The following is a 27,748-nucleotide window of genomic DNA, read 5'->3' as shown; positions in this document are numbered from 1 at the left end:
TTAAGCAAAAGATGTGCGTCCGCTGGCATTCCGGCATTGACAGGAGGAGGGCGTCACAGTTTGACGGCACTGATTTCACCGCTGAGAAAACCTGTGAACACCATTTTGCTTGTCTTGAGTTTCAAGGCAAATGAAACTCGCCCAGTCCTCCATTCTGGTGCAGTCTGTAGTGAAGCTTGATGTAATCCTACCTTCATACCGTGAAAGAAACTATGCAAGCCTGTTCGTTGGACGTGAAAACCGTAAGTTTAGCGGAGGTGGGTTACGTGAATATCAGGGCTTCGAGGAGAACAGTTGGTGGCATCGATCCTTTTGCAGAAGAAGACGACGCTACAAAATAATGATGAATCAAAATAGCTCTGGGTCGAAGCTCAGACAAGAACCACGCAGTGGTCACCACTAAGACCCTCATTACAAGTAAAACTGGACAAACAAGTTTTCTTTCTTTGTGCTATTAGAACGGTCTTTTTCTTCCAGGCAGCATCTAGTGGCCATTAGAGGAACTGCAGCCTCACAGCCCTGCATATTGGCTTGACTGGACTGGATGCTGCTAACAGCAGGGCCCCAAACGTCTAATCACATTGCGTTTGTGAGAATGCAACCTGGTCTCCGGCAGCAGCACAGGTGAGCCTTTGACTCTGAGAGGACATTTCTGACAGTGTGTGTGCTTGTAGCGCTTCACTGGGAAGGAGAGCCCTGAAACGGTCCTCTATGCACTAGTTAGGACTACTAAGGCAAACTACAGAGTGTAGAGCGTAGAAATAAAATATGTTCTATTGCTATGGTGGTATACAATACAAGGACTTGGGACTGTTGGGGCACACAGAGCAGCAGCTCATGGTTCAGTACCTGGTCACCACCAGGAGGGGGCTGTGTCCCACAACACAGAGTTCAGCCCAGAGTGTGTTTCACAGCGAGTCCCGAGCAACCTGCCCTCCCCCCTCACACCCTTCATTTTTCGGCCTTTTGCATCAGATGAGTCTTTCCTCCGGTGGGACTTTGAGCATGCTGTCCATCTCCAGCCGAGCCCCGGCCACCTCCTGGGTGCTGGGGCTGTACGCGCCCTCCGACTGGCGCTTCTTCCTCGCCGTGAGCGCCACGAAGGTCAAGCCGATGATCAGGGTCAACACGCAGAGGCAGAGCAACGGGATGGCCACCAGCAGCCAGGGGATAACTTGTTTGTGGGCTTGTTTCTGCAAAAGGCACAGAGGGGCAGAGGTTGTGTAAATGTCACGTCTTCAGATATTTGAGAACAGAAACCAGATGGATGTGGAAAGATGAGCAGCTACTTAACAACACTCATAGATGCAAATAATGTAATGTATACAAATATAATGTTGTAATAATATAATGTTGCGATCAGGGGAAAATAAATAAGTGAATTGGATGTTCCGTTTGGATTTTTGTTGTTTCTAAGTGAAAAATGGACATCTCTTGACCTGTCACACAACACTCTAGCTTTGTGTCAGAGTGGTGTCTTTTCAAAATAAATGTTCATGCATACAGTGTCTTTTCAAAATAAAATACTAACTACGCAACAAAACTACTTGATTTGTTTTAGGAAAATATCCCGGTTTGATTTAAAATAAGCACGAGTAAACGAAAAGAAAACACCATCCTCCTGTTTGTTGGACCCCTCCTACCTTCACGCCAAGTGAACTTCTTGCACTTTATACTAGGTCAGATGCTCTGAGCGTCTAATAATGACGTGAATGGGTTTACATTGGAGTTAGCTGAAAGCCCGGTGCGGCTCATACCGACGCTAAAGGGAGCATCGGTATCAGACGCCGAGGGTCGCTGACCAAGTATTTGACGAGCTGTGTGTGAGAACTGGTTGTTTAAAACCAAAGAAGAAGAATGTAACAAACATACGTTGGTGTCACAGGTCGGGCCGCTGTAGCCAGGCGGGCATTCACACACAAACATGTTGAATCGATCCAAACAGGAGCCGCCGTTTCGACAGGGGTTCGACTCACACTCATCAATCTCCAATTCACACCTGCGGGACAGAGAACACATGAGGGCACATCTGGAAGAGGACATGAACATTTTAGACCACTCTGGACATTTCTAAAGATATTTATGGGAGAAGTCAAGAGTTTGCTACTCAAGTCTTTAGTACTTTATCAGGATGAAAAACACATTTTACAATGGAGGTTTGTGCCGCTCAAAGAGATGTTCAACAGCAATGTGTCTTGCTTTAATTCTATCATTTGGGTAAATAAAGGGGGGAATAGGCAGAAAAAATCACTGACATACAGTGCCTTGCATAAGTATTCACCCCCCTTGGATGTTTCATCCTTTTGTTGCTTTTATACATGAAATCATGGTCAGTATAATTTGGCTTTTTTGACAAGAATTTGCAAAAAAAAAACCCTCTTTAATATCAAAGTGAAAACAGATTTTTTACAAAATAATGTCAATTAATTAAAAATATATAAGGTAAAGTAAATATTGCATAAGTATTCACCCCCTTCAGGTCAGTATTTAGTAAATGCACCTTTGGCTGCAATCACAGCACTGAGTGTGTGTGTGTGTGTGTGTGTGGATGTGTCTCACTCAGGCTGGCACATCTGGACACTAAGATTTTTCTCTATTCTTCTTCAAAACAGCTCAAGCTCTGTCAGGTTGGTCGGGGATCGGGCGTGAACAGCTCTTCTCAAGTCCAGCCACAGATTCTGGATTGGATTGAGGTCTGGGCTTTGACTTCCACTCCAGAACATTCACCTTGTTGTCTTTGAACCATTCTGTGGAGCTTTTGCTGTATGCTTGGGCTCGTTGTCTTGCTGGATTTGGGGATATCTTTCTGCATTCATGTTCCCCTCTACCTTTACAAGCCTTCCAGGGCTGCTGCTGAGAAGCATCCCCAGAGCATGATGCTGCCACCACCATGCTGCACGCTGGAGATAGTGTGTTTGTGGTGATGTGCAGTGTTTGGTGTTCATCAAATATAGCGTCTAGTCTGATGGACAAAAAGCTCAATGTTTGTCTCATCAGACCAAAGAACTTTCTTCCAGTTGACCGTGGAGTCTCCCCCATGCCTTTGGGCGGATTCTTTCTACAGTGGCTTTCTCTTTGCCACTCTCCCACACAGCTTGGACTGGTGAAGAACCCGGGCACCAGTTGCTGTATGTACAGTCTCTCCCATCTGAGCCACTGAAGCGTTGAACTCCTTCAGAGTGCTCCTAGGTGTCTTGGTGTTCTCCCTCATCAGTCCTCTTCTTGCCCGGTCACTCAGTGTGTGAGGACGGCCAGCGATAGGAGATTTAAACAAGTGCCACAGTCCTTCCATGTCTTAATGATGGACTGAACTGAACTCTGTGGGATGTCCAGTGAGTTGGGAATATTTGTGTAGCATCTCCTGACTTGTACTTCTCAATGATCTTTTCTCTGAGTTGCTTGGAGTGTTATTTTGTCTTCATGTTGCAATTGTTGCAGGAATACTGATGAACCAGAGACTGGACCTCCCAGACACAGGTGTGTTTATACTAAATTCACTTGACACACATCAACTGCACTCAGGTGATCTCCATCTCACTACTTGTGACACTGCTGGCATCTACTAGCTGGACTTCTGTTGAATTAGGTCAGTCACTTTAAAGGGGGTGAATACTGATGCAATCACTTACTTTACCTCATATATTTCTAATTAATTGACATTAGTTTGTAAAAATCTGTTTTCTCTTTGACATGAAAGAAGCTTTTTTTTTGCAAATTCTTGACAAAAAAGCCAAATTATACTGACCATGATTTCATGTATAAAAGCAACAAAAGGGGAAAACATCCAAGGGGGGTGAATACTTATGCAAGGCACTGTATGTCACCATGAGACTTCCCCAGTTGAATACGTTAATACAGTTGAATTCATTATTTTCTGTATTCCAGGTTTTTATAAGTTGTGTGCTTAAATGCTTAAGTGAGCCATTATCTTGTTAATGATGTGCTGATTGAAAGAAATCTTTATATTGGATAAAGCCAGGTTCATAATTCTTGCTTCATTTTGTTGACATATTCGAGTCAAAGGTTTTTACTCTTATTTTACCATGATAGACTGAATTAATGGCCAGAGTGAGCTTCTACTTGTGCCTTGATGCTGGCACACATGAATGGTAGAAGCTGTTGACCTGGTTACAAATTACACAAAGTCAAAATGTCTTGTGGGAAAAGGTCTTTAGCCCACAGCTCTTTCACATTGTATTACATTCAAAACACACGAACAGAATCCCAGTAACTTCATTGTATTGCACCGACGGGAGCATAGTGAATGTGGCACTGTACGTTTCTGAATGTCGACGTTTCTGAACCAGAGAATGTGATTTATGAATATGTTTCGTACTGAGACATCAGCCAGTTAACACACTCATTTGGGTATCTAGGATTTTGGCACTGAAGTCTAAAACACAGCTTCTGAACTTTCTATTCTATGAAAAGTGAGCTCACCTGCTGCCTGTAAAACCAGGCATACATGTACAGTTAGCTCCCCACAGCCCATCATCGCAGACTCCATCATTTTCACAGCGGACATCTTCACCACACTGTATTGGAGGATAGTTCCACCTGAAGGAAAAGGTGAGTAACTTATCTTCAATGACAGCAAATGAAATGTTGCTTTGTGAGGCACGGCCTGCTAAAGCTACAGATGCAGATCTCACTGGTTCTAACTGACCACATCACATCACTGCAATCCTGGCTTCTCTCCGTTGGCTCCCTGTTTGTTTTAGAATTGATTTTAAGATTTTACTGATCACTTTTAAAGCACGTCCGGGTCTGGCCCCAAAATATATAGATATATATATATGAATAAAGTTATTATTATTATTATACCACTTCCTGTTCGAACCAATAAACAGTTGGCAGTACTCACTGGCAGCGAGGGCCGCTGTAGCCCTTGGGGCACGTACAGGTGTACATGTTGGGTCCGTCGTGACAGGTGCCTCCATGTTCACAGGTGTGACGCTCACACTCGTCAAGGTCCTCATCACAGAACGCGCCGGCATATCCGGGGTGGCAACGGCACTGGAAACCAGCCAAGTAGTCCTTACAGCTCCCATGGACGCAGGGCTGAGACGCACAGTCATCGGTGTCCGTCTCGCACAGCTCTCCCTCCCAACCCGAGTCACAGACGCAGCCCAGTTTGTTAAAGAGGTCTTCACAAGTGGCTCCATTTACACAAGGGTCTGAGTCACAAACAGGGGCACTGGTGCAACCCAAATGGATCTTTGCTTTTCCAGCTATGTGGAACTGAGACGGCTGCGGGGCTTTATAGTCACCCACAAAAGGAAGATAGACTCCACCGACCCTCACCGCCCCCAAGCAGCCGGTGAAGCTCTCTGCGATGGCCAACGTGGCCCCCTTATCGTTGAGAAAGCGAACGCTTCCTGCGCGCTCCGGCCCGCTGCTGGCGTCTGTGATTCCGTCCACGGTGATGACCCAGGGAGAGGCTTTGCGCTCCTTGTTGGCCATGGAGATGTTCACGCGGTGCCAGCCCCCGTCGGCCACCCGGCGAACTCCCGTGAAGGCCAGCGCCTCAACGCTGTTGCCAATGTGGATCTCCACCCGGACCGACGAGTCCAGCAGACCCACCATCAGCAGGTCAGAGCCCCGGGAGGCCCTCAGGATCACAGCGTTCTCTGAACGGGTCCGCAGCTCCACGTATATGCTAGAGACGGGTTCAGCCAGGGAGCCTCCAGCGCTGTAGTGCACAGGGTTGTTCTCAAACGTGGCGTTGTTCACACCTAAAGGTCAATGTGGAGAACGTGTTTATTGTATTATTATGATTTCAGTTATTGTAAGCATCAGTCTGACAATTTGGATTTGCACTTGTTCAGGGAAGAGCAAATAGCCATTCAACAACTTAATCTCTCTCAGTACCTCAACTCAGGGCATCTGCCGACTCAAGAGTACCCATCACCAAATGAAACATTCCACATTTACCAAGAATGTTCACCAAAATGGACTCCCTTCACATGCAAAATATACCCTCAAGGAGTTGGGATTTCCATCAAGATGTTTCTGTCTCTGAACCTGAGGGGTTTGGTGTTACCCAACAAAGACGCTTTCTCTTTTATATTGCTACAAAGCAATCGTTTCAGGGAATCTCAGAGAAGGAAATCACGCCGAACTAAGAAAAATGGACACTGACTTTAAGGACTTCTACTCAGAAAGTCCTCCTTCCTCTGCTGATATTCTAGAGAACTTAAGAGAAGTCCCAACCTGGTAGGAGCCTTTTTTAAGGAGCAGATTTTCCACAAGAGGAAAGATGTTTTGGGAACCCTCAATGACATTTAGCTCAACAAATACAAGTTATTTTCTTGACTGACTGAGAAATTGATGGTCTACTAAGAGACACCACCACTTAATCATATGTCATATATCAACATATGACAGGGTAAGTAAAAATAGAAAAACATAAACAATTTTGCTGTTCATTATTTGAAGATCCGTGTTTAAAATGTAACTAAATGTATAATGACAAATCCCAGTTTTATTAATATACTGTATATTCCTTGGAAGTAATCATTTAAAAAATCACTGGACAACATTCAACCCTAAAGCATACAGTATGTCCAATGCACTCCTTATACATTATTTCATGCTGCTTGTATGTTAAAAATAAGAAAAATCTGTAATAATTAGATCAGGCAAAGTACATCAAAGTCAGAGTCAAGACAACTAATTGGATGGAATGTACTGTCTACATAAGGGCTAATGTTGCCCAAAGAATATGACCAGCATCTGACTAGAGCCACAGTTATAAAATGATTGGGATGTTCTTACATTCATATCCATCAGGAAGGTCCACACAGTGGCCGCCATTGACACAAGGATCGCTCACACACCACACGCGTGTTTCGCAGGTCTTTCCGGTGTATTCCGCCAGACACAAACACGAGAAATCGTTGAACGTGACGGTGCATTCTCCTCCATTTAGACAAGGCTTCATCTGAAGAGGGAGACATTGAGATATAATATAACGCAGACACAAGAGATCAGACAGCAAATAATCTTCAGAGCAGGGTTGAAACTGATTGGATGTTATGACAGGTATCCAAAACTGTCAAGAGTCAATTCTGTGTCCCTAAAAACCTGTGCTTTGACACTATGGTGTAAGACGTCGTATTTGAGAGGAGGTGCAGCTTTGACATGGAGCTTAGTGTTCAGTAAATTCCAGCACTTAGCCTGTTAGCACGTTAGCATTCGTTGATTTGGTTATACAGGCAACACAACTCATTTCTTAGGTTTAGGTAAACATTGTTTGGCTTACAGTCAGTGCTTTTGTTACAATATTCAAGACACTTTTTAAGATGCTTCACACAAACAAGGTCTCCTGGGTGAAAGTCCTGTGTTACGCCTTACTTCTGTAAGAAAGCATCCTTCCCTAGAAACATATGGGACTATAATTCAGTTCTGCGTCATAAGAGGAAGCAGGACTGAAGTAAAGTAAAGCGTGTTGCAATGACTAACTGATATGTTGGTCCTAATAACTACCAGCAAAGCTGGCCCCAAGTAGCTATTGTTACTGTACTACTGTCAGGAACAGAACCCTTTCAGGGACTATTTCCTACCTTGCAAGTATTGTCGCTGACGCAGGCCTTCTTCACATTTTCAGCATCACTTGGTAGATACACTCCCTCCTTGTCCGAGCTGTTCCAGGCATCCACATCTAGATGCACCGAGTCTAAGCGAAGGTCCTGCAGGCAGCCTTTGTAATGCCCCCCCCACATGTCGGAGTCCCAGTCTCCTGGGACTCCCCCTACATAAGCCTGATCCCCACTGTTGACATTCACCTCAGGGATCTCTCCTATCCCGTAGCGAAGGCCTGCATGCTCAAAGATCACCTGTCTGTGGTGGACCTCCACCTGCAGAAGTTGCTTCTCACCGGTGGTCACAAATATGGGAGCTGTTAGTGGGGCGCTGTTAGGCAGTGAGCTGACAAAAACCCTCCCCATCCCCAGGTAGACGGAGAAGTAGACTTCTCCGCCCTCTTCCTCCGTGGGTCTCCTCAGCTGGAACAGCAGCCCGTCTGGCTTCAAGGACCTCAGGAAGAAGGACACACTGAAGTTGCTCTTGTGGCTCCTGCCTACATCGTAGACACTGAAGCTCATGGTGTCCTCATGGCTGTATGTCCACGAAGGGAACTCTGACAGGGGAAAATTGAAAGTTTGGATTAATTGCAAAAAATAGGACTACAACATTTAGTAATATAACTTCAGTAGCAGCCCCTGATGCCCCTGGAATGTACAGGTTCACATAGCAGCGCAAGCTGTTCCCTCAAACCTATGGAACTCAACACTGTTTCTCCAGGTGGCCATCAAATGCAAAATAATGTGGTGTTGATAAAACTAGCTAATATGCAGCTTTAATTAGCAACTAGCTTAAATACAGCTTAATTAGCAACTAGCTTATATACAGCTTAATCAGCCACTAGCTTATATATAGCTTTAATTAATCACTAGCTTATTTGCAGTTTTAATAACCATTAGCTTATGCAGCTCTATTAACCACTCATACAATACACACAGTACACGCTAGGGCAAGACCAGAAGCAGGAGGGAGAGTAATTGAGTGATTTAACTGCGTCACAAGGAATAGGCCGCCATCTTTAGATAGATAAGGGAGGAACAATAGACAGTGAGATACAGGGACAACGCCCCAGCAGAGCACACTTTTCCCAGGTCCTCTCGCCTCAAAATCTCACTTCACACTGATAGAAGAAACGCCTTCTGGGAGGGGCCAATGTGAACGGACGTTCAGGCCTCCACCCAGGTGTCATACACGTACAAACGTGCCACGCCTGCATCTTTGAATTTGACCAATGGGCTTCCATAAGAAGTGACTATATGAATTATCACGCTGCAATGTTCAGGGTTCTTATGGCTGACCTCAAATGCGAGCGAAGCTTTATTAACCCATGCATGTTTGATTGCTGGGCTGAATAACTCTGTTGATAAATAAACTATTGCTTTTTGATATAACTATACGCCTCTTGAGAGCTTCTGTTTCATTCTTAAATCCGCTCTAAGTGTGAAAGATAGCTTTATTTTCACAACAGTGGCTCCAATCATTTTTCACTGTAGTAAGCCGTGGTGCAGCTAACTGCATCTTGCTCTCATTTTTGGGTCAGGTGATGTGCAAACAGGAGCTATCATCTCTCACAAAGTGACATACTTTTTCTTTTTTGCCATACATTCAAGTCATAAAAATAGCTAAAAACCAAAGTAACCGATCATCAAGGTAGGGATTCTCTGCAAGGGTTTTCTGTAAAATAACAAAGAATGATAAGTAAAACATGCATTTTCCCTCGCTGGCTTCCCATCTACAAACAACAGCCATTTATGTTTGATGGAGAACCAGACCAAATCTGAAGCTCCATTGCTTGGGATTGAACCTTAAATCACTGTGGTGACGGTTGTTTACCTTCTCACCCGGAAGCATCTTTGAAAGTCAGTTAAAGTTGTTATTTTTCGTCACATGACTTTAGTCGGTATCTTGAGGTCTACTGTTACCCGAAGAAATACTTTAGATAATTACATTCGTGAAATGGTGGAATGTCACTAACTACATTTAGTCAAGTTTTGAGGTACTAGTCTTTTCCAAGATATGCTACTTTATACTTCTACTTCACTATATTTCGAGGGGAAACCCTGTACTTTTTATTTGACAGCTATACTCACTGGTTACTTTGTAAATGAAATACACCCAAACTGCTTTCTGATTACTCTGGTTAGACCTACGGGCAGGTGTATGCTAGGTGGGGCTATGTTGGGTTTTATGTGATGTCACCAAACTCTATGTACTAATAACGGGAGACTGTGGCTAAGTGGAGAGCAGGGCCATCCTTCAATCAGAGGATCGGTGGTTTGATCCCTGGCTCCGCTAGTCGCATGTCGATGTGTCCTTGAGCAAGACACTTAACCCCAAACATTGCTCCTGTAGCTCTGCCTACGGTGTGAGAGAATCTGAATTGTAAGTCGCTTTGGATAAAAGCGTCTGCTAAATGACTGTAATGTAATGTAATAAGACAATCAATAACTTAAGAGACTGACAACAGGGCAAGTTGTCCCATCTTAACAATGTCATGGTTCTATAAACACAAGACTTTCCTCCCGTGTGAAACCAGGAGTCAGAAGGTATGTACTTGTACTCTTCCGAAGTCCTTTCAACCCAAACCACGGCCTCTCCCTAAACCAAGTACTTTTGTTGCCTGATCGCTCCAGTTGGACACAATGAAATATCACACAAACCATTGTATAAGGAAACATTGGGGTGGACAATGAGTGCATTGGATCTAAGATCTGACAAACAGTATATATGATCCCTTTATAAAATATGATGCAAACTAAACCACCAAGCAGTGTAATAACTAAATAGACTTTGCTCGACTTTGACTACAACATTACAATGCTCCTGCTTCAATGCACTAACAAAACAATAACACTGTATCTAAGAATATAACAAGGTCCACTCTCTTATACACACTATTACTTTTGATACTTTCAGTACATTTTTCTCATAATACTTTTTTTTACTTTTAAAACTGTGGTTTTGCTTCTTTTTGTTAAGTAAATTACACCTATAGGGACTTGTTTTACAAGATTTGTCCAAAACTTTTGAAAAGAACTTGCTGGTGGTGAAGGTGCTCACCTTCAGAGCAGTTCTCGCTATGGAAGGGACGGTGGCAGTCACACTGATAGCTGGTCCACAGGTCCACACAGCGTCCATGCCCATGGCAGGGGTCAGGCTTACACCAATCCGTCTTACTGCATCCCAGCTCATGGCCTTGGTCCTTTGGAAGGGTGTGCGGTAGGATAGGCTTAGAGTCGATCATCAGGTCTTCCATACATCCAATGAAGCTTGCACCGCTTGCAGATAACTCGAAAAGCTCCTCTGGTGCTCCGCCGACATACATGTGAGTGAAGGCTTCAGAGGGCTGGAAGGGTGGTTCATCAGCACCGCCATCTGTAACTCTGCATCCGTCACTGTCGCAGCCCCGGCCTTTCAGAATCAGAACCAGGCCTTCCTTATCTACAAACACGTGAGCCTCCCGCCACTCTCCATCGCTGACCAAACCAAGAAATCTTACATCCAGTTCAGACTCCTCAGAAAAGGCTTTTGCGCGAAGACCGCCATTCATGATCTCCAAGATGAGGTGATTGTCTGCATCCCCTCTGTAGAAGAGCAACATGTCAGGCAGAGTTGTCCGGAAGCGCAGCTGCACCCCAAAACCACGGTGAAGGCTGTGCTCGACCTCCCTCCGGGTCCTTTCTTCTAGCACAACCTGGATGTGAATGAATCCAGGAGTGGAGAAGGAGAATGTCGTCCTCGTAGAGCACTGCTCATCGTAGAAGCCGTGAGGGCACAGACACGTGTGACCCTGTTCTCCACCCTCCAGCCACGGGTGGCAGGTGGCTCCGTTCTGGCATTCGTGGTCCACACAGCCGTAGAGTTTCACATCGCAGTGATCGCCTCCCCAGGGGAGTTCACCGGGCTCCGCCTCCGGACAGTGGCAAGTGTAGGAGGCCCTGCCGTCCTCACACCAGCCGCCGTTCTGGCAGGGCTGGCTCTCACACTCGTCAATGTTCACCTCACACAGCTCACCTAGAGGGAGACGACACTGAGGGTTAGACATGGTGGTGGCAGACTCCTACCAGAGCTGCACCGCAAGAGAAAGGCGAAGGATCATGTTGATCATCCCTGTTTGTGGCTCTCACCTCCAAGCCCATCGACTCCAAAGATGTAAAACTGGAGACAGTATTGCATTTGTTGGGGACTATTTTCAGCAGCGAATGAAACACACGTTTTGCTCTAGTGAGTATACCTTTCATTCCTTTTCTGTGACCGTTGATAGGGGACAGAAGTTATGTGACAGTAAATGAGGGGAGGGAATGGGGATTAGATGCAACACCCGACTGGACTTGAACTGAGGACATTGTGATTACATGGTAAGCATCTTTGAATCCCCTGCGGGTCAATACTGATATAGATTTGCGTTGTCCTTTCACACATCCACAGCTTGGAACGAGCTTCAAGGCATACTTGACTTGGAATTTTCACCCTCTCGTTACATGTTTAAAATATTTGAATCTGTGAACACAACAATGTTGCTGCTTTCAACAAGTGCCATTATTTGCCTTGAATCTTTGAGCCTCTAAATCCTGTATGTTTGGTGTCTGTTTTATTGATATGTTTTGTGTTGTGGTGTTATCTGTCCCCATCTGTACTTTTTTACTTGCTGCCCATCTTTACCAGGACTCCCTGGCAAAGGACATATTGTATCTACAGTAGACCTTTCTGGTTAGATAAAGGACAAACTGGAAATAGCAGCAAATTGAAGACATTTGCTCAAGACGTTTCGGAGATATCTCGTTCGCGAGAATGAACCGGATGTATGTACATCCGGACAACCTGGCCAAGGCTGTCACTGGTGAGGAGGCATAATAAAATGGTTTGTAGCTCAGGTGTTAGATCGGGCCATCCAGTAATTGTGATTGTGGTTTGATCCCCGGCTCCTTTACAATCCCAACTAGAATCTGGAAGTTTTGGCTGCACATGTAGCATGAGTTTCCTACCAGCGGATCAGTTGGATTCAAGGGATTAAACCAAGTGTTGAGTTTGCCATCATTGGCTCACTATTGCTGTTAGTTGGTTAACTATATACATACTATTTTGATCGCTTCATTTCTATTTTCTGGGCCTGTTCTAGTGTAACGTCCAGTTTACTCCATTTAAAAATAGCAGAAAATGTGAGATGTTCTTTTATGTTGAGACAACAAACAAACGGATACAAAGCCTATATTTAGTGTTCTATAATTCAACAGGAGATTGTGTCTATTTATTACAAGGTCCGGGACTCACCTAGAAATCCTACAGAGCATGTACAGGTGTAGCCGTTGACCTTATCCTCACAAGTGCCTCCATTCTGGCAGGGTTCAGACTCACACTCGTCAATGTTGACAGAGCAGTTCTCTCCTGCAATATGAAAGAAATGATGACGAATCAAACGATGGAATTGTTGATATGGCTGATTGGTTGCTTCAGTTTTACAGACCTGCAAACCCCGGCTGACACTGGCAGATATATCCTGCTGCATCCGCAAAGCTGAGCTCCCAGTCGTGCTCCCAGTGAGATGGATCCGAACGCTCAAAACATTCCCCGCCGTTCTCACAGGGCTGCTCGGCACACTCGTCTATATCGATCTCGCAGTTTGGGCCTTCGTAACCTAGAGAAAGCAAAGCAGACAATGTTTTATTCACACTGAACACACCGAGTTTGGACGCATTACCTAGAACCCAAATTAACCTTCAAACCTCACTTACATTGGAGAAGCATATTAATAACGACATCACAAAAGTAGCGTTCCTTCTAGGGGTGCAACAATACGCGTATTTGTATTGAACCGTTCGGTACGAGGCTCACGGTTCGGTACGCATGACGAACTGAATACGTTTGAATAAAAAAAAGGAAAAAAAAGTTTTCTTTTTTTTACTTTATTGATGAAGAGCCACGTTCACTCAGGTTTAGTTCCATCATTGTTCATACTAAAATGATGATGGAGAAGATGTAAGTAACAACACTACATAACATTAAGGAGCAGTTTTTGTTTTTGATGCTTATGTGTTGCTAAGAAGACACCCCAGAAGATGGGTCACTCAGGTATAGTTCCATCATTGTTCAAAGTCAAAGAATAACTTCATGATGTTAGTTGTAATGAATAAATATATTTTAAAATCAAGTACATTTCTCTGGCATTTATAGTTTTCTACTGTACCGAACCGTACCGAACCGTGGCTCCACTGTATCGTACCGAACCCAACCGTGACTTTTGTGAACCGTTACACCCCTATTTCCTTCATCTCCGTTTATTGATTTCTGACATTTTTTAAATCTTAATTCAAAACTGAGAATCTTAACGCTTTCATGACTGAATTAATAACTCTTATTATATATAGCTAACATTATGCTGTTTTTGTTTTTAGACATGCTAGCATATTGGCATGGTCATATGGTCTAAAATATTTCATTAACTACTATTGTCATGGAATTTTCTCCAACATTCATGGTTCCTCTGACTTTGTCCATAGAGAGGCTCCATAGAGAGGCTCTTGAGAGCTCGAATTCATGAAAGCAAACACTTGCTGATTTTCATCCAGTTTTATTTGGGTTTGGTTTTGGTTTCTCCCTGTTCAATGTTTTTTTGGGGAGTTTTTCCTGTTCCGATGTGAGGGTCCTGGGACAGAGGATGTCGCATGTGTACAGCCCTCTGAGGCAAATTTGTGATTACAAAAAATAATTGAATTGGTTTTGAAACGTTGGGAGATACTCGTGTCTTTAAGTAATACAGATGGTGACTTTGCAGTTGTTAACACATGGGTTGTAAATTGAAATAAAACTAAATTGAAATATTAAATAATAATCCAGTCCAGTGTGTAGGATTGAGTGGCATTTAAATCACTGAAATAAATGATCAACAGGACAATGACAGCGCAGTCCTGTGTGAAAGTCCTGTGTTTGTTTGACCCATCCACCCCAACTGTAGACGTTAAAAACGTGTTTGTGATGCGTCAAAAACAAACGTAATCCTGAAGAAAATACATTTCCCTCTGAATATAATGGGCCGTGCAGTTTTTGTCGTTGTGGGAAGCCAGTGTATGGTTCAGTGGAAATCACCAGCTAAAGTGCTGCGGGCTCAGATTCACATGGACAGTGGGCTCAGTCCGCAATGGTTGCGTGTCCTTGTGTTGGTACAGGAACGTTTGATGTGCAGCATGTAGTTCGGTACCTGGCCAGCAGAGGCAAGTGTATTCGTTGACTCCCTCTAAACATGAGGCAGCATGCTGACAGGGATCAGAGGCACACTCGGGGATGTCCACTTCGCAGTAGTCACCCTGGAATCCAGTACCTCTGCAGTCACATGCATAGCTGCAAGAGACACAAATGAGTTTCTAAACAGCAGGAAATACAATTCAGACAATGAGCAACACCTGAACAGGAAACCCACATGGGGCTTGATCATAGCTGTAGAGGAACTGCTGTTTCTGCTGTTCCAACTGATATGCAGGCCTTTGTGGTTCCACTACCAAAAATAGCAACAAATGACAAACCCAAACTCCAGTCTTTTAAATAGATCTCTATTGAGCCACATCTCCCAACAGTCTGTGATATAAACAACAAAAAGATTCACCGATTTGTCCAACTGGGATCCAAAAGCACATGTGACATATATTTAAGTGAGAAATGAAAAACCATAAAAGAGGCACTTTGAGATAACTCATTCACGATCAAATTTGTCTTGAGATTACAGCATTATTGAGTTGTGACCTTAAATGGCAGGTGTAAAAAAATGAGCCTTTCAAAGCAATCAGATGTGAGCAGCCTGGAGGTTCACAACGTCATTCAGGACTTATGTGTGGACATTCACACCAGAACAGAGACATTGCCGGTATGTTTTGGTGGGATAGGTGGATTATGAGATCAAGGGCCTTTTGGCAGAGTCACTTCAAAGGCCCCACCTCCCATCCAGCAGCCCCAAAAAGAAATGTGAAGAGTCATGTCACACGGAGGCTCTGACCTGTATAGGTCCATTCATTAACTCATTCATCCCTGGTGGCCCAGACCTTTAGAAACATAGTTTGTAGTGTGCATAAAGTAAAAGATTTGGGTATTTATTTGTCACAAAAACGAATGTTTAGCTCTGTGATAATGATAATAAATAAGAGGCACAAACTGACGTTTGACAAAACAACACTAACAGGGGGGACCATCTGATGAAGCAGCACATTGCCACCCAACGCTGCACAAGTCGATCTGTTGTAATTCCTACTCAGCTCCCACCTGTTCACCATGTCGTGACAGACGGCTCCGTTCCGGCAGGGCTCACTGGCGCACTCGTCCACGTCGACCTCGCAGTCGACTCCGTCGAACCCGGGCAGACACTCACAGGAGTACGCGGCGATCAGGTCGCGGCAGGTGGCCCCGTTGTGGCAGGGGCCGGACTCGCACTCATCGATCTCGGCTTCACAGTTGACTCCTTGTGTGTGGGGGGGGGGTCAACGTGTAATGAGAAAGAGACATGTGAAAAGTGATGATGATGATAGTGATGATGGAATGAAGCTGCAGTTTAGAGCCAACTGATCATCAATGTCATCAATGTCTTCATCAGTCTGTCTATTCTGGTCTCCAGATACCAGCGGTGATAAAAAGCCCGTCTTTACATTCTCCAAACAAAGTGATAGCGTGACGGCGGAATGCAGCGGTGCCGATCCACGCCGACTGCTCGCAGATAACACGGAGCTCCTCTGACACAGAGCAGGCTCGTGGAGGAGAGAGGGGAGTGCAAGAAACAGCAAGACGGGAGTGTTTCTTCTCACTCTGCACGGCGAGGTTATCTGAGCCGCAGATAAGACGTCTGACTAACGGCATCTCACGGCACACTTAAAATACTCCCCATGCCCAGTGTATCGGGAACAAACGGAACACTTTGGACACAACAAATGGTGGCGAGGAACACGGAGTAGAAAAACAAATAAAACGCTGTCAGCGAGCAGAACGTCCCTGTCTCGGCTCAAAGACGTGTTCCTCGAGGAGATGATTAATGATGACATAATATTAAACACCTACACTCACAGCTCCAAACACGCACGCAGGAGGCTGAGGCAATATGGAGTTATATTACTGTTTCACCAAGGTTCACTGTTTAGATTGGTTTAGAACTAGGCTATACTGTTTACATGTTTGTACGTGTCAGTTGAAAATGTTTGTTGATGAGTAGGAGCACTATTATTGATCATTCTGATCTTTTTTCTTATTTAGATGATGATTGAGCAGGAAAATGACATACCAAACCTTCAAACATGCATGACAGAAAGAAAGCATTCGACTCAGACTATGGAGCACGCTGGAATAATCTGTTAAGGGCCAAAGGGCAAAAACTGAGCTGTGGGCCCCGACTGACACCACATCCCTCCCACTCTGAAGGCCTTTACACTCCGGGGGAGCGTTGCTTTTCTTTTTCACGAGAAAAGAAAACTCAATATATTTATTTAGAACTGTTGTTTTTGTTATGAATACTTTCACACAGCGTCGTAAAAAGCGTCGCCTTCGCATTCAAAATGAAGGCATCAACCAATCACGCTGTGCAGAATGTGCACATTCAAAATGTACATTATATTGTACAACAACACGGATGCTCAATTGTCCAAACCAAGACAGTCAACTTTATTACTCCTTCAGACCAGATCCACTCCTTCTGTTCTTACCTTTCACAATAAAAGCCCTAGACATGTAATATTGACAAGAAAGTATTTTGTGCTGTTCATTCATCACGCCAACATTGTGTAGAGGCCTTCTGGCCGTAGTTACACTTGTCCTCTCAATGCAACTATTGTGATTGGATGTGCCAGATCAGAACTCAGCTGCGTCCGCATATGTGTGTCCACACTTCGCCCCCTTGATGCGACCTGCCTGATCACATGGTGATCGGATATACTTTCGTGGAGTGGCTTGGCAAAACAGAAGGTCCCTTTAACAAACAAGCAGCTCCCCTCCTGTTGGACAGTTAAATCGAGGGTTTTGCTGTCGTCAGATTAAACGAGGTGAACGGCAAACAAGAGACTGAAGAGAAGAGACTGTTGACAGCGTCCCTGACAGGCTTTCTTCAGGGTGATCTCGTGAGGACACGTTCCCCTATACCGATGTGTTGTACAGAGGGTACCGACCGAAAGGGGGCTGCCTTTACTGCAACATTGTACTTCCTGTCTACATACCCCAAAGCCACCAAATTGTGGCAATGTAAATTACAAAATGCAAACAGCAACAGTTGACTGATAACTGTATGTTTGAAATGTGAAAGGACATCTGCCAAACATGTGTGTGTGTGTGTGTGTGTGTGTGTGTGTGTGTGTACATTTGGATGTACCTGCAAAGCCCTCCAGGCACTCGCACTCATAGTGGTCCTTCTCATTGATGCAGGTGCCGTTGTTCTCACAGGGCCGTGAGGCACACTCGTTGATGTCGATCTCGCAGGTGTAACCCTGAAAACCGGGCACGCAGAAGCAGTGGAACTCTGCCACTCCGTCCATGCAGATGGCCCCGTTCTGACAGGGCTCTGACGAGCACTCGTTGACGTCCTCCTCGCAGGCCTCCCCGTACCCAGCGGGACACCTGCAGAAGTATCCGTTCGGCTGGTCCACGCACATGGAGCGGGGTTCGGAGCACGGGTTGCTCTGACACTCGTCCACCTCCTCCGTGCAGTTGTCCCCCGTGAGACCGTCCGGGCAGATGCAGTGGTACTCCGCGGTGCCAGTGGTGCTGGTGCAGTCCTCACACGGTGCAAAGGAGCAGGCGTCATAGAGCTCTTCGCAGTTTTTGCCCATGTGTAGGACCCCCTCTCGGGCACAGATGCAGGCGTAATCGTCCATGTTGTCCACGCAGGTAGCTCCATTCTGGCAGGGTGCAGACAGACATTTGTCCGAAGTGGCTGTGCAGAAGGTTCCTAATAAAAGCAAACAGAATGTTATGCTGAGGACTACTTAATGCATTTTAAGAACAATATGTGTGCATTACAGAGTAGTGGTTCCTAAAGGAGTCCCAGGATAAATCAGAAGTTGTCATTGTTACTGGCACGTGTGCAAGAGTGTCACAGGAAACAATGCATGTACTGCATCATTACTGTTCATAGTCTCTCATATACTGACCACTCTTCTGCAGCTGCACGAGAGCTGAATGTGTGAAGTCACTGCCAACATTTCCCACAGCTGCTGCTTCCAACACCTTCTCACTCCCAACTCGTCAAATACCGACGGCCTACGCTTCAATATGCAAAGCGTCCTCATACAGCTGTAAGTATGATATCCGACAAAAAAGTTCCTCCTCATGTTTCGGGCGTTTTACCAAGTTTAGGAATTGATGCTGAAATACTTGGTTACAAATACACTGAAAAAAAGCCCGGTGCATCTCATCGTCCATCGAGGCACTGACGTTTGTAATAAAGATGGGTTTGAGAACGAGTAGCTTTAAAGTCAAAAGTCAAAGACCTTTGACCCAGAGGGGCAATTGGTTCTGCTGTAGCATTAAAAAACGAACAAAAACAACAATTTAAAACATTAAAAAACAGACATATTTAAACACATATAATAAAGAGTTACAAAATGAGTGAAAAAAAGAACAACCACATCAACCAGGAATGAAACCACGAAGATCAAAGGGTTATGACGCTGTAATTATGTGTTTATAATCTCTTCCCTCACGTTCTGAACTCCTCTGTCTGTACACAATGAGAGAAAAAAAGCATTAAAATGTAAATCATCAGATTTTATCTCTATGTTGTTCCTGTAAAATTTGCAATAAATAATACGACTTTCTCACCACTGGTTTATCTCATTAAATATCCCCCCTCTTCCCTCTCTCTCTCTCTCTCTCTCTCTCTCTCTCTCTCTCTCTCTCTCTCTCTCTCTCTCTCTCTCTCTCTCTCTCTCTCTCTCTCTCTCTCTCTCTCTCTGCCCCCCTTCCTCACCACCATAACTCCCTTCACTGTTAATATCTTCCACATCAGTGAGATTTTGGAAACAGCACACTGATCAAAGTGTTGGGGGCTGGGAGGGTGGGAGTCGTGGATGGGGGTGTATTGGACGGGGGGTTGAGATTGTCCTAATAAAAGGAATGTGGACTAATTCCCCAGAGAGCTCGTGGCGTTGGCCGCTGAAGGGAGACAGCGTATTGTAACTGCTCACTTTAGCTGCTGTTCACATCTTTCTCTTTCTGTGTGAGTGGCTATTCATAGAGTATAATGCACAATTCTAGCTGACTCAAGGAACTTTTATTCAAACTTGTTCCTGCATGCGTCTTTGTGAAACAAACAAGACATAAATCAGAGATCTTTCGGTACCATTTTTTAACAGGTCATAATTTTGCTGTGAGAACCTTTAAAAATGTGTTTATTTAAGTTTCTTCCATTTTAAAAGATTACATTAGAACACATGACAACGTTATAATTAACCTTTGCCCAAAGCTCATTTTTACAAAATAGAGAACGCATAATCTGCCCAAAATGTCCACATTTATGAAAATAAATATTTTATGTCTCAATTAAAATGTCTATTAGTGATAATTATGATTATTACTATATTTTTGCACATAGGCGAGCACATTCACGTGTGTGTGTGTGTGTGTGTGTGGTAAGGGGCAGTAGGTTTTCCATAATCCTGCCGAGAAACAAACCAAACACCCTCCACAGTGAGGACAGCAAAGCAGACACACGTGTGGGGGGGCTTGTCTGTTCAGTATGTGTTCAGGATTTAACACGTCTGCATCTGAACACCGGTGCCAGGACAAGAAGTGAAAGCAGATTAGTGGGAACGTCCCAATGAATAAGCAACAGGTTTAAAAGGTAATCTGTTTCGGTCGTCCACTTGTTTGTTGCTGCTAAATGGAGACACGTATTTAATGAGCGGGTTCCTGCCCACCATCCGTCAAGGGCCCCAGCAGCACATTGGTCTTCATGTCACTGAGCCCACATCAACCAAAGTCTCATCCTGCTTCTTATTGACGTTTATAAGTATAATCGTTTGGTAACACTTTCTGTAATGCACATGTTGCATTTCAAACATAATTATAATGCTTTATGTTCTGCTTATAGCACTGTATTATTGTAGTTATAGGCACTCATGAATATTCATAATGTTTTACAACAATAATCATAACACATTTTTATAAGGTATAATTTATATCTATTTCATAATTGCTGGCCATTTATTTTTGCATAAATCATAGTGTATTATAATTATTATAATCTTTTTTGAATCACTGTTAAAATGCGTTATGATCTTATTACAAGTTACTATAAGAGCTCATTGTTTGCTTTAAGTTAATTGAAGAATGATCAATACATGTATGCAAGAACAACACACTGAACTCAACTTTACCAATCAGTCTTTATACAATTCTCTATAATGTGTTATGGTTATTGTTATAAAGCATTATTAACATATATGAGGGCTTATTACTATAATAATACAGCACTGTAAACAGATTACATCACATTGTGAGTATGTTTATAATGCAATATAGACATGGCCGTCATAGAAAGTGTTACCAATAATGTAACTGGGACCCAGTGCAGCACCAACAGGATTTAGTTTAAACTCCCCTCATTAAAAGAGTGTGGTCACGACTATTACTTGGTAATTAAGACCAAGAATAGTCAATTCCATTCACATTATTATTGATTTGTGAGATTGAAATGAGTACATGTCTGATGCAGCCCTGGCTGATGACCTCGTTATATTGAGGAACCTGATGTGAGACAAGGAAAAAACAATAAATAAATAAAAGTTAAAAGCAGTGTCTGCTCCACTGATGGATGAGCATGCAGCTCAGCCATCGGTTTAGTTTGTAGTACCCATAATCCACAGCTCCATACTGTACGGATTATGACAAATCCAGATTGGACAGACTATAGCACCTGTTAAAAGAGCTCAAATAGTGACTACTCAACTGTTACTACAAGCAGCAAATATGAAAAAGATTATAGTTTGAAATATAACATACAGATGTAAGTGTGTCACATATAAGTAAATAACCAACAAAAAAGCACAGGCAGTGAGCATCAGCAGTCATACGACACCTCATTTGTCCATAACCCTACGATGGATCATGTTCAATATATTTAGAACGCTCTTTGGCAGCAGGCCTCAGGCTCTACAACGTGCCCCAGCATCGCCCTTCCGAAGCAGCAGGTTGGTGTCATTTCCAATTGCTATGGAGTTGCGTCTTCCCCCCGGTCTGAACTGTGGACGCCAACTGTGTTTGAATGTTACAGATTACAGGGGGCGCAGGAGAGTGTTAGCCGGCGGCAGACTAGAGGAGTCCCAGGTGGCTGTGGAGCGTTTTGAGATTCGGCTCAAGTCTCTCTGATGTGAGGAGGAGACCAGGATAAACATGTTAATTGATTGAGGAGGTGATTCTTTGCTTGCTTCATAAGAAACTTAACATAAGTGCTGTTGGGTCAAACACTGGTCGAGGAAACACTGTCCATTCGTGAGTTGTGAAGGGATGAATGTTTTCAGCCCTTTATTTCAACCATAAACTAATTAATCAATTGATTTAATCGTTTTGTCCCTTTCTTTGATTAAATGCATTCATATGCAACTAATCTCAAGAACTCCTGCCTCTGTGAGGCCTCTGTTGGTAGCAACATCTACAAAAAGCGCTATAATTCGTATATCACCCACGCGATCAATTTGTATGTAATCAATAAAACCGTGAGCCAAGGACAGGTGATGTTGTATGAAGAGATTTTAAACAATCAGCGTAAGGAGGGTGGGTGGGTTTTCACCCAGGAAACCATCGCTCATGTCCCGTGTGAAACCAGAAGTCAAGGTTGACTTTTAGGAAAACACACAAATAACCAAACACTTTACTCCCCAGTTTACATCGGGATAGGTTCACAATGTGAATGTGCAAATCTAGAGGCCCCAATGCTTGATTTCATTGATGTCCATAAGTAGACCCTGATCATTGTGTTTCACTGTCAGCTCATCTTTTCTTACGTGATGGTGCGCCTTGAGGATCAATTTCTGATCCACTCCATGATTGAACAAATCATGTGTTGGTTCGTTGGCTCTGCTATGCTTCCTGCAGTATTCCCTGCTGTGTTCCCTGGTATGTTGTCTGGTATGTTCCCTGATATGTTCTCTGATGTGTTCCCTGCTGTGTTCCCTGGTATGTTCCCTGGTGTGTTCCCTGATATGTTCTCTGATGTGTTCCCTGCTGTGTTCCCTGCTTTGTTCACTGGTGTATTCACTGATATGTTCCCTGCTGTGTTCCCTTGTGTGTTTCCTGTTGTGTTAGTTTTGGATATTTCTCATTTATTAAAATTCACCGTGCATGATCCCTCTGTTCCCCTGTGTCTACCTGCATCTGGGTCCATCCCCTGCTACCTTTTTGCCTCCAGGTGACAAAGATTCTGGTATCTGAAGCATTCTGGTTTCCATTTGTATAGTGAGTAGTGTTGACCAATCACATTGGGGGGACAGATTGACAGAAATGCAATCTGGAAACACACCGACTTTGGTCTGACGTTGATTTAGCTTTTTTATTGGTTTGTAAAATGTGCTTGTTAACGGCTACTTGTGAAACAATCCTCATTTTAAGTTGCAAATCGGATTGTAAACAAGGAGCAGCTCAGAGAAAAGAAGGTCTTGGCTCGGTCATCTGCTGGATACCACAGAACCCTCAGAAATATGGCCCCTTGCACACACTACCTCCGGCAATTGTGATGTGTGCAACCAAATTGCCATGGTACTGTGTTGCTCATTTAAGCCTGATGATGCAATACAACTAGATCAAATGAAACTGCATAAATTAGAATACAGTCAAACCAGCATTTCAGCAGATCAAAACCAGTTCATTTCAACAGAATCGCCGCAGTCAGACGGTAAAATACCCCTTACCCCTGACTCTCATGTTTCATTGCAAATAAAAGAGATGTGTGATCTTGTTTGTCAAATTCAAATTTTAGTCTCACTGCTTTGGTTTTCATTGTGCACACCTTCTCCCTCTTTTCTGATCCTCGTCTCCACCACCTTCTCCTCATCCACCCCCACCCCCCACTTCTAATCTTCATCCTACCCTTTGTCCTCCTCTTTCACCATAGCAGGTTTGATGGCCTCCCTGACCTCCAGAGCCTGTCCATGTTGTAATCCCTCTGGTCTCTTTGGGTCAATCCCCTTGCTCCTCTAATCTCCGGGTGGCAGGATACCTGCACAGATTACAGCCTCAAGCTCCAACCTCTCTGTAACCATATTGTCTGTCACGTGCTCTTCTTCTTCTGTCACTCTGACCTTACCCCTCAGCAGCGTCCCATACTCGAACCCTCATGAACAATTGTTGGGATTCCCAGAAATTTGCAGCAGTGGAATAACACAATAATATTTCACAGTTCATATTTATTGACAATAGCTTATGCAAAATTACTTTTGCTCAGAACAAAGTTCATATAATGCTACTGATATATACTGATGTACAAATATTTAAGGAACATCGTGAGCATGGCCAGCAAGATTTAATCTCCAACTTGTTAAATGATTGCTCTAATACTCAAGTCTTCCTGTAATCGTCACACTGAGGAGTAATTCAGTGTTCCATTCTATTCTCGTTGGAACAGAGTTTACCCCTGCTTCAAGTGTTTATGCTAAGCTAGGCTGATCACTTCCTTACTCCAACTCCGTACTCAACACAAGGCATGAGATGGATCTTCATATCTCACTCACATAGTGTTGAACTGTTGCTTTAATATTACACGTTGCAATAGACATCAATTACATACAACTTTCTTTGAACTAATGGGATGGGCCAGTCCCAATAACTGGTGTGTGATCAGTTGTTACTCTATAGGAAACTGGAGCTATTAATAGAATCATGATTTTAAAAAACCCAATTCCACTGCATATATCATGCAGCTCATCACCATCCCTACATGCTTGCTCAGTCCCCATAATTGGTTGTATTTTTTTCTTTTTTTTTCTTTACTTCTCATCGCCATTGAAACTTCCCCGGTTGATTACTTACATTAAAACAATAGTTTTTTTCAAGTACAAGTTTTCTGAAATGTTAAGTGTGCAAATGAGGCAATATTGTATTAAATATGTGCTAATTGTTGAAATTGATGACTTATATTAAGACCAATACTTTTTGCTTTGCAAGTTTTCTGAAATATTATGTCTGAATATGTAAAAGAGGCATTATCTAATGGTAAACTTCAGTGAATTTGGGAGAAATCAGACAAAGTAGTAGTTTTCTTTCCACTAGTCTGAAAAAAGTGCCTGTGCATGAAAAATTACATTTTTATGCCTGTAGCGTCTCACCTTAAACCCCAAATGAAACTGGAGCACGAACCCAGACACAAACACAGTGGAGTCAAATACAAGGTTACCACCTGTACATCATCCATGGTAATCCACAGAACACACACTCACACACACAAGGTTGACCCTGACTGTTCAGACGCCTGTACCTACAGTTTCATTCACCTGACACAGCTCCAAGTGATGCCCGGAGCACCCGGAGCGCCCGTCCTTTAGTGTTTAGGACTCATGCCATATCCTCTCCCTCTTGTTTCCTGTATGCCTCTCTGCCATCAACTGTCCATTTAAGGTGAGAATGCTCCAAAACAGTTTTTAAAAAGCAGTCGTGTTCTTTTGAGGTCCACAGCTTTTTTTTTCTGAAAGCATGAAGGGACAGGAAGCAGAGCTCGCACTTTGCTGTACTAACTCGAGTCGTGCACTAGAGTGCAGACTGCAGATGTCCACCTATCTCCCTCTCCCCTCCCTAAAGAAAGAAGAGTTGGCGGCGAAATAACAAAAACAGTGATATATTCATTTCATGTCATGTTTAACTTTAGTGGATCAGAACATATCGGGTATGTAATTAATCTGCATCCCAAACCTTTCTATGGATGTCAGATTTTGAGCCACGACAAAGGCCAAGATGTGGCCTGCAACAGACGAGGTCAGACTTGTTTTTAGTCTCGCCGATCGTTGGAAATGTCTTTCGCTACTGAAACACTTGTTAATCACTCACTGCCCCAAACGGACGGTTCGAGGAGTCAGCAGTCAAAGACGGGTTGAAAGTGATTATAAGCAGGAGGGGTCCTCGAGCATTCAGTCATAGATGAGCACAACAAAATAATAAGCCGATGGGTCCAGTAGTATGTGAGACCGGACAGATAGACAGACAGACGCACACACACACACACACACACACACACACACACACACACACACACACACACACACACATACACGACATAACGCATGATACCCCCCCCCCCCCCCCCCCCCCAGGCTGATATCCTCATTATGGACGTTGTTAAATATCGTCAACACATATTTCATCATCAGGTCATGTGTCAAATGTATAAGGTGTCTCAGAGGTCCATTCCTGATATCCTGTACATGGATGTGATAAAAGAATGAATGTTTCAATATTCTAAAAAAAGGTCCCTGCAAAATCAGCCTGAATGATGAGCGCACAGTACCTGAAGCTGTGTGGGGTACCGGCCACTCTGTCGTTGTGAAGGAGACAGACTCCAAACCTTTATTTTAACAGGAGGCCAAACTGAGATTGAGGTTTCAATCTACTTTTGTACTGTAAGACAATTCATGTTAAAAAAGTGTTGAAGTTTGAATAAAGGTTCATTTCACTTGTTTGAAAATGACTCGAGTTAGTTTCACCATATAAATACAACACACATAATGCTCAATGAAATTACAAAAGAAGTAAATCAGAGGATGTAAATAAGCTTTTGATTTCTAATGTTGATTGCACTGAAGATAAAAGCTGCAATTTGAAAAGAAAAGTATGTATTTTCATTTTACACAATATGCAAATGAACTGCAACGTTCCTACAAATGATAACAACAACAGCATTTTGCTATGATGGTGGTTTATTTTCGGGAGTCTATTCTTGGGGTCAATTCGTGAGTTATGTTCTCTACATTGTGTTCAATGGAGAGAGTCCAAACTTTGACACGGTGCCGCGAGTTCCCGTCCTCATCATCACAGACAACTTCGTTACCACTTTGAAATAACATCTCTATTTGTCAACAGAAAATCCTGGCTCATAATATGCGAGTCCACCTTTTGCTGCCTTTTGGAATTCAAAAATCTAACTTGAACATCGCTTTAAAAAAAACAAAAACTTTCTGCACACTATGTGACCTCATTGTGCACCTCCATTCATGCGCAGACAAATATGAATGAGATTCTCTCTCGACTGTGCATGACCGAGGAGCCTCCGATTCTGAACCATTCATGTGTCACATCTGATAGAAAGAGCAGTTCAAACATTGAAACCACATGTTTTACAATCAAATTATACAGCAGCTGCTGCTGTTCAAGCACCTGGTGAAGATGTCTGTCGGTCGAAACATCACCACAACAGTTATCCTCCTCATGCTCCTGGTTTCTCAGTATTGTGAAAATGCACTGGGAACTAGCCAAGCCTCTCATCATTGTTGTAAGTGACAAAGGACTAACCCCCCCCCCCCCCCCCCAGCATCTATTTGAGTCTGCTAATATAGTGGGAGCTCAAAACACCCCACTTGTGCACCATCCATAGAGCAGCACCTCTCAGGGTGACATTCCTGAGGCCTGAGAGAGTGAGAATCCTCTGGACTTCTCCGAACCAAATAATGATGAAGTGTAATTTGTATTGTGTCAACAAGCATGTAGTAAGCCGCAATAGTTCTGGTGGATATTTACGTCCCTGTTATAACTCGTTCCGTGCAACCTGTTGCTTTGGCAGGAAAGAGGATTAAACACCAACTTCACGCAGAGACTCGGTAGGATTACAGCGTGATTTCCTTCAGTCCTTCAGCATTCAATTACAGAAATTGTTCATCCAGAAGGACCACTTCAAACTGCCCTTGAGCTCAGGAAAAAACACACACTGTTGTCTCTACTCACCCCATTTCAACATCATCATCGTCAGCAGCAGTGTCTTTAGATTCAACTCCATGGTCAAACCTGGATCTGCACAAGACCACAAGGTCATATGTAGGAAGAAGAAAGTGCTGGGAGTCCTACAGTAGTTACATCCTCGCTGTGTTGCTCAGAGGCTGGCGTGCTACACACTGCCCATGCTTGGCTACTAGTGAGTGTGCAGCAGCGGGCTCCAGCAGACGAGCCCTCCTCCCTGTGCCGAGTGTAATCAGCCATGAGAGCAGAGAGACGACGGGAAAACACGAGCTGG

The 27,748-nt window shown here is 43.7% G+C and overlaps 1 protein-coding gene across 1 annotated transcript; it reads right to left on the bottom strand.

The window, feature by feature from the left end:
* Positions 1 to 971: 971 nt before the first annotated feature.
* crb2a (crumbs cell polarity complex component 2a) lies at positions 972 to 27,514 on the bottom strand (the record flags this gene model as incomplete). Its single annotated transcript, XM_079288961.1, has 13 exons — positions 972 to 1,193; positions 1,873 to 1,999; positions 4,441 to 4,557; positions 4,865 to 5,735; positions 6,778 to 6,943; positions 7,566 to 8,140; positions 10,645 to 11,598; positions 12,856 to 12,969; positions 13,049 to 13,219; positions 14,780 to 14,919; positions 15,832 to 16,027; positions 17,915 to 18,490; positions 27,463 to 27,514. 13 exons carry the CDS (start codon positions 27,512 to 27,514, stop codon positions 972 to 974), a joined length of 4,281 nt encoding a protein of 1,426 aa, XP_079145087.1.
* Positions 27,515 to 27,748: the final 234 nt, after the last annotated feature.

The sequence above is a fragment of the Melanostigma gelatinosum genome (genome assembly GCF_949748355.1).
Source record: "Melanostigma gelatinosum genome assembly, chromosome: 18".
NCBI classification, from domain to species: Eukaryota; Metazoa; Chordata; class Actinopteri; order Perciformes; family Zoarcidae; genus Melanostigma; species Melanostigma gelatinosum.
The sequence above is the reverse complement of the archived record's forward strand: the minus strand, read 5'-3'. Positions and strand labels throughout refer to the sequence as shown.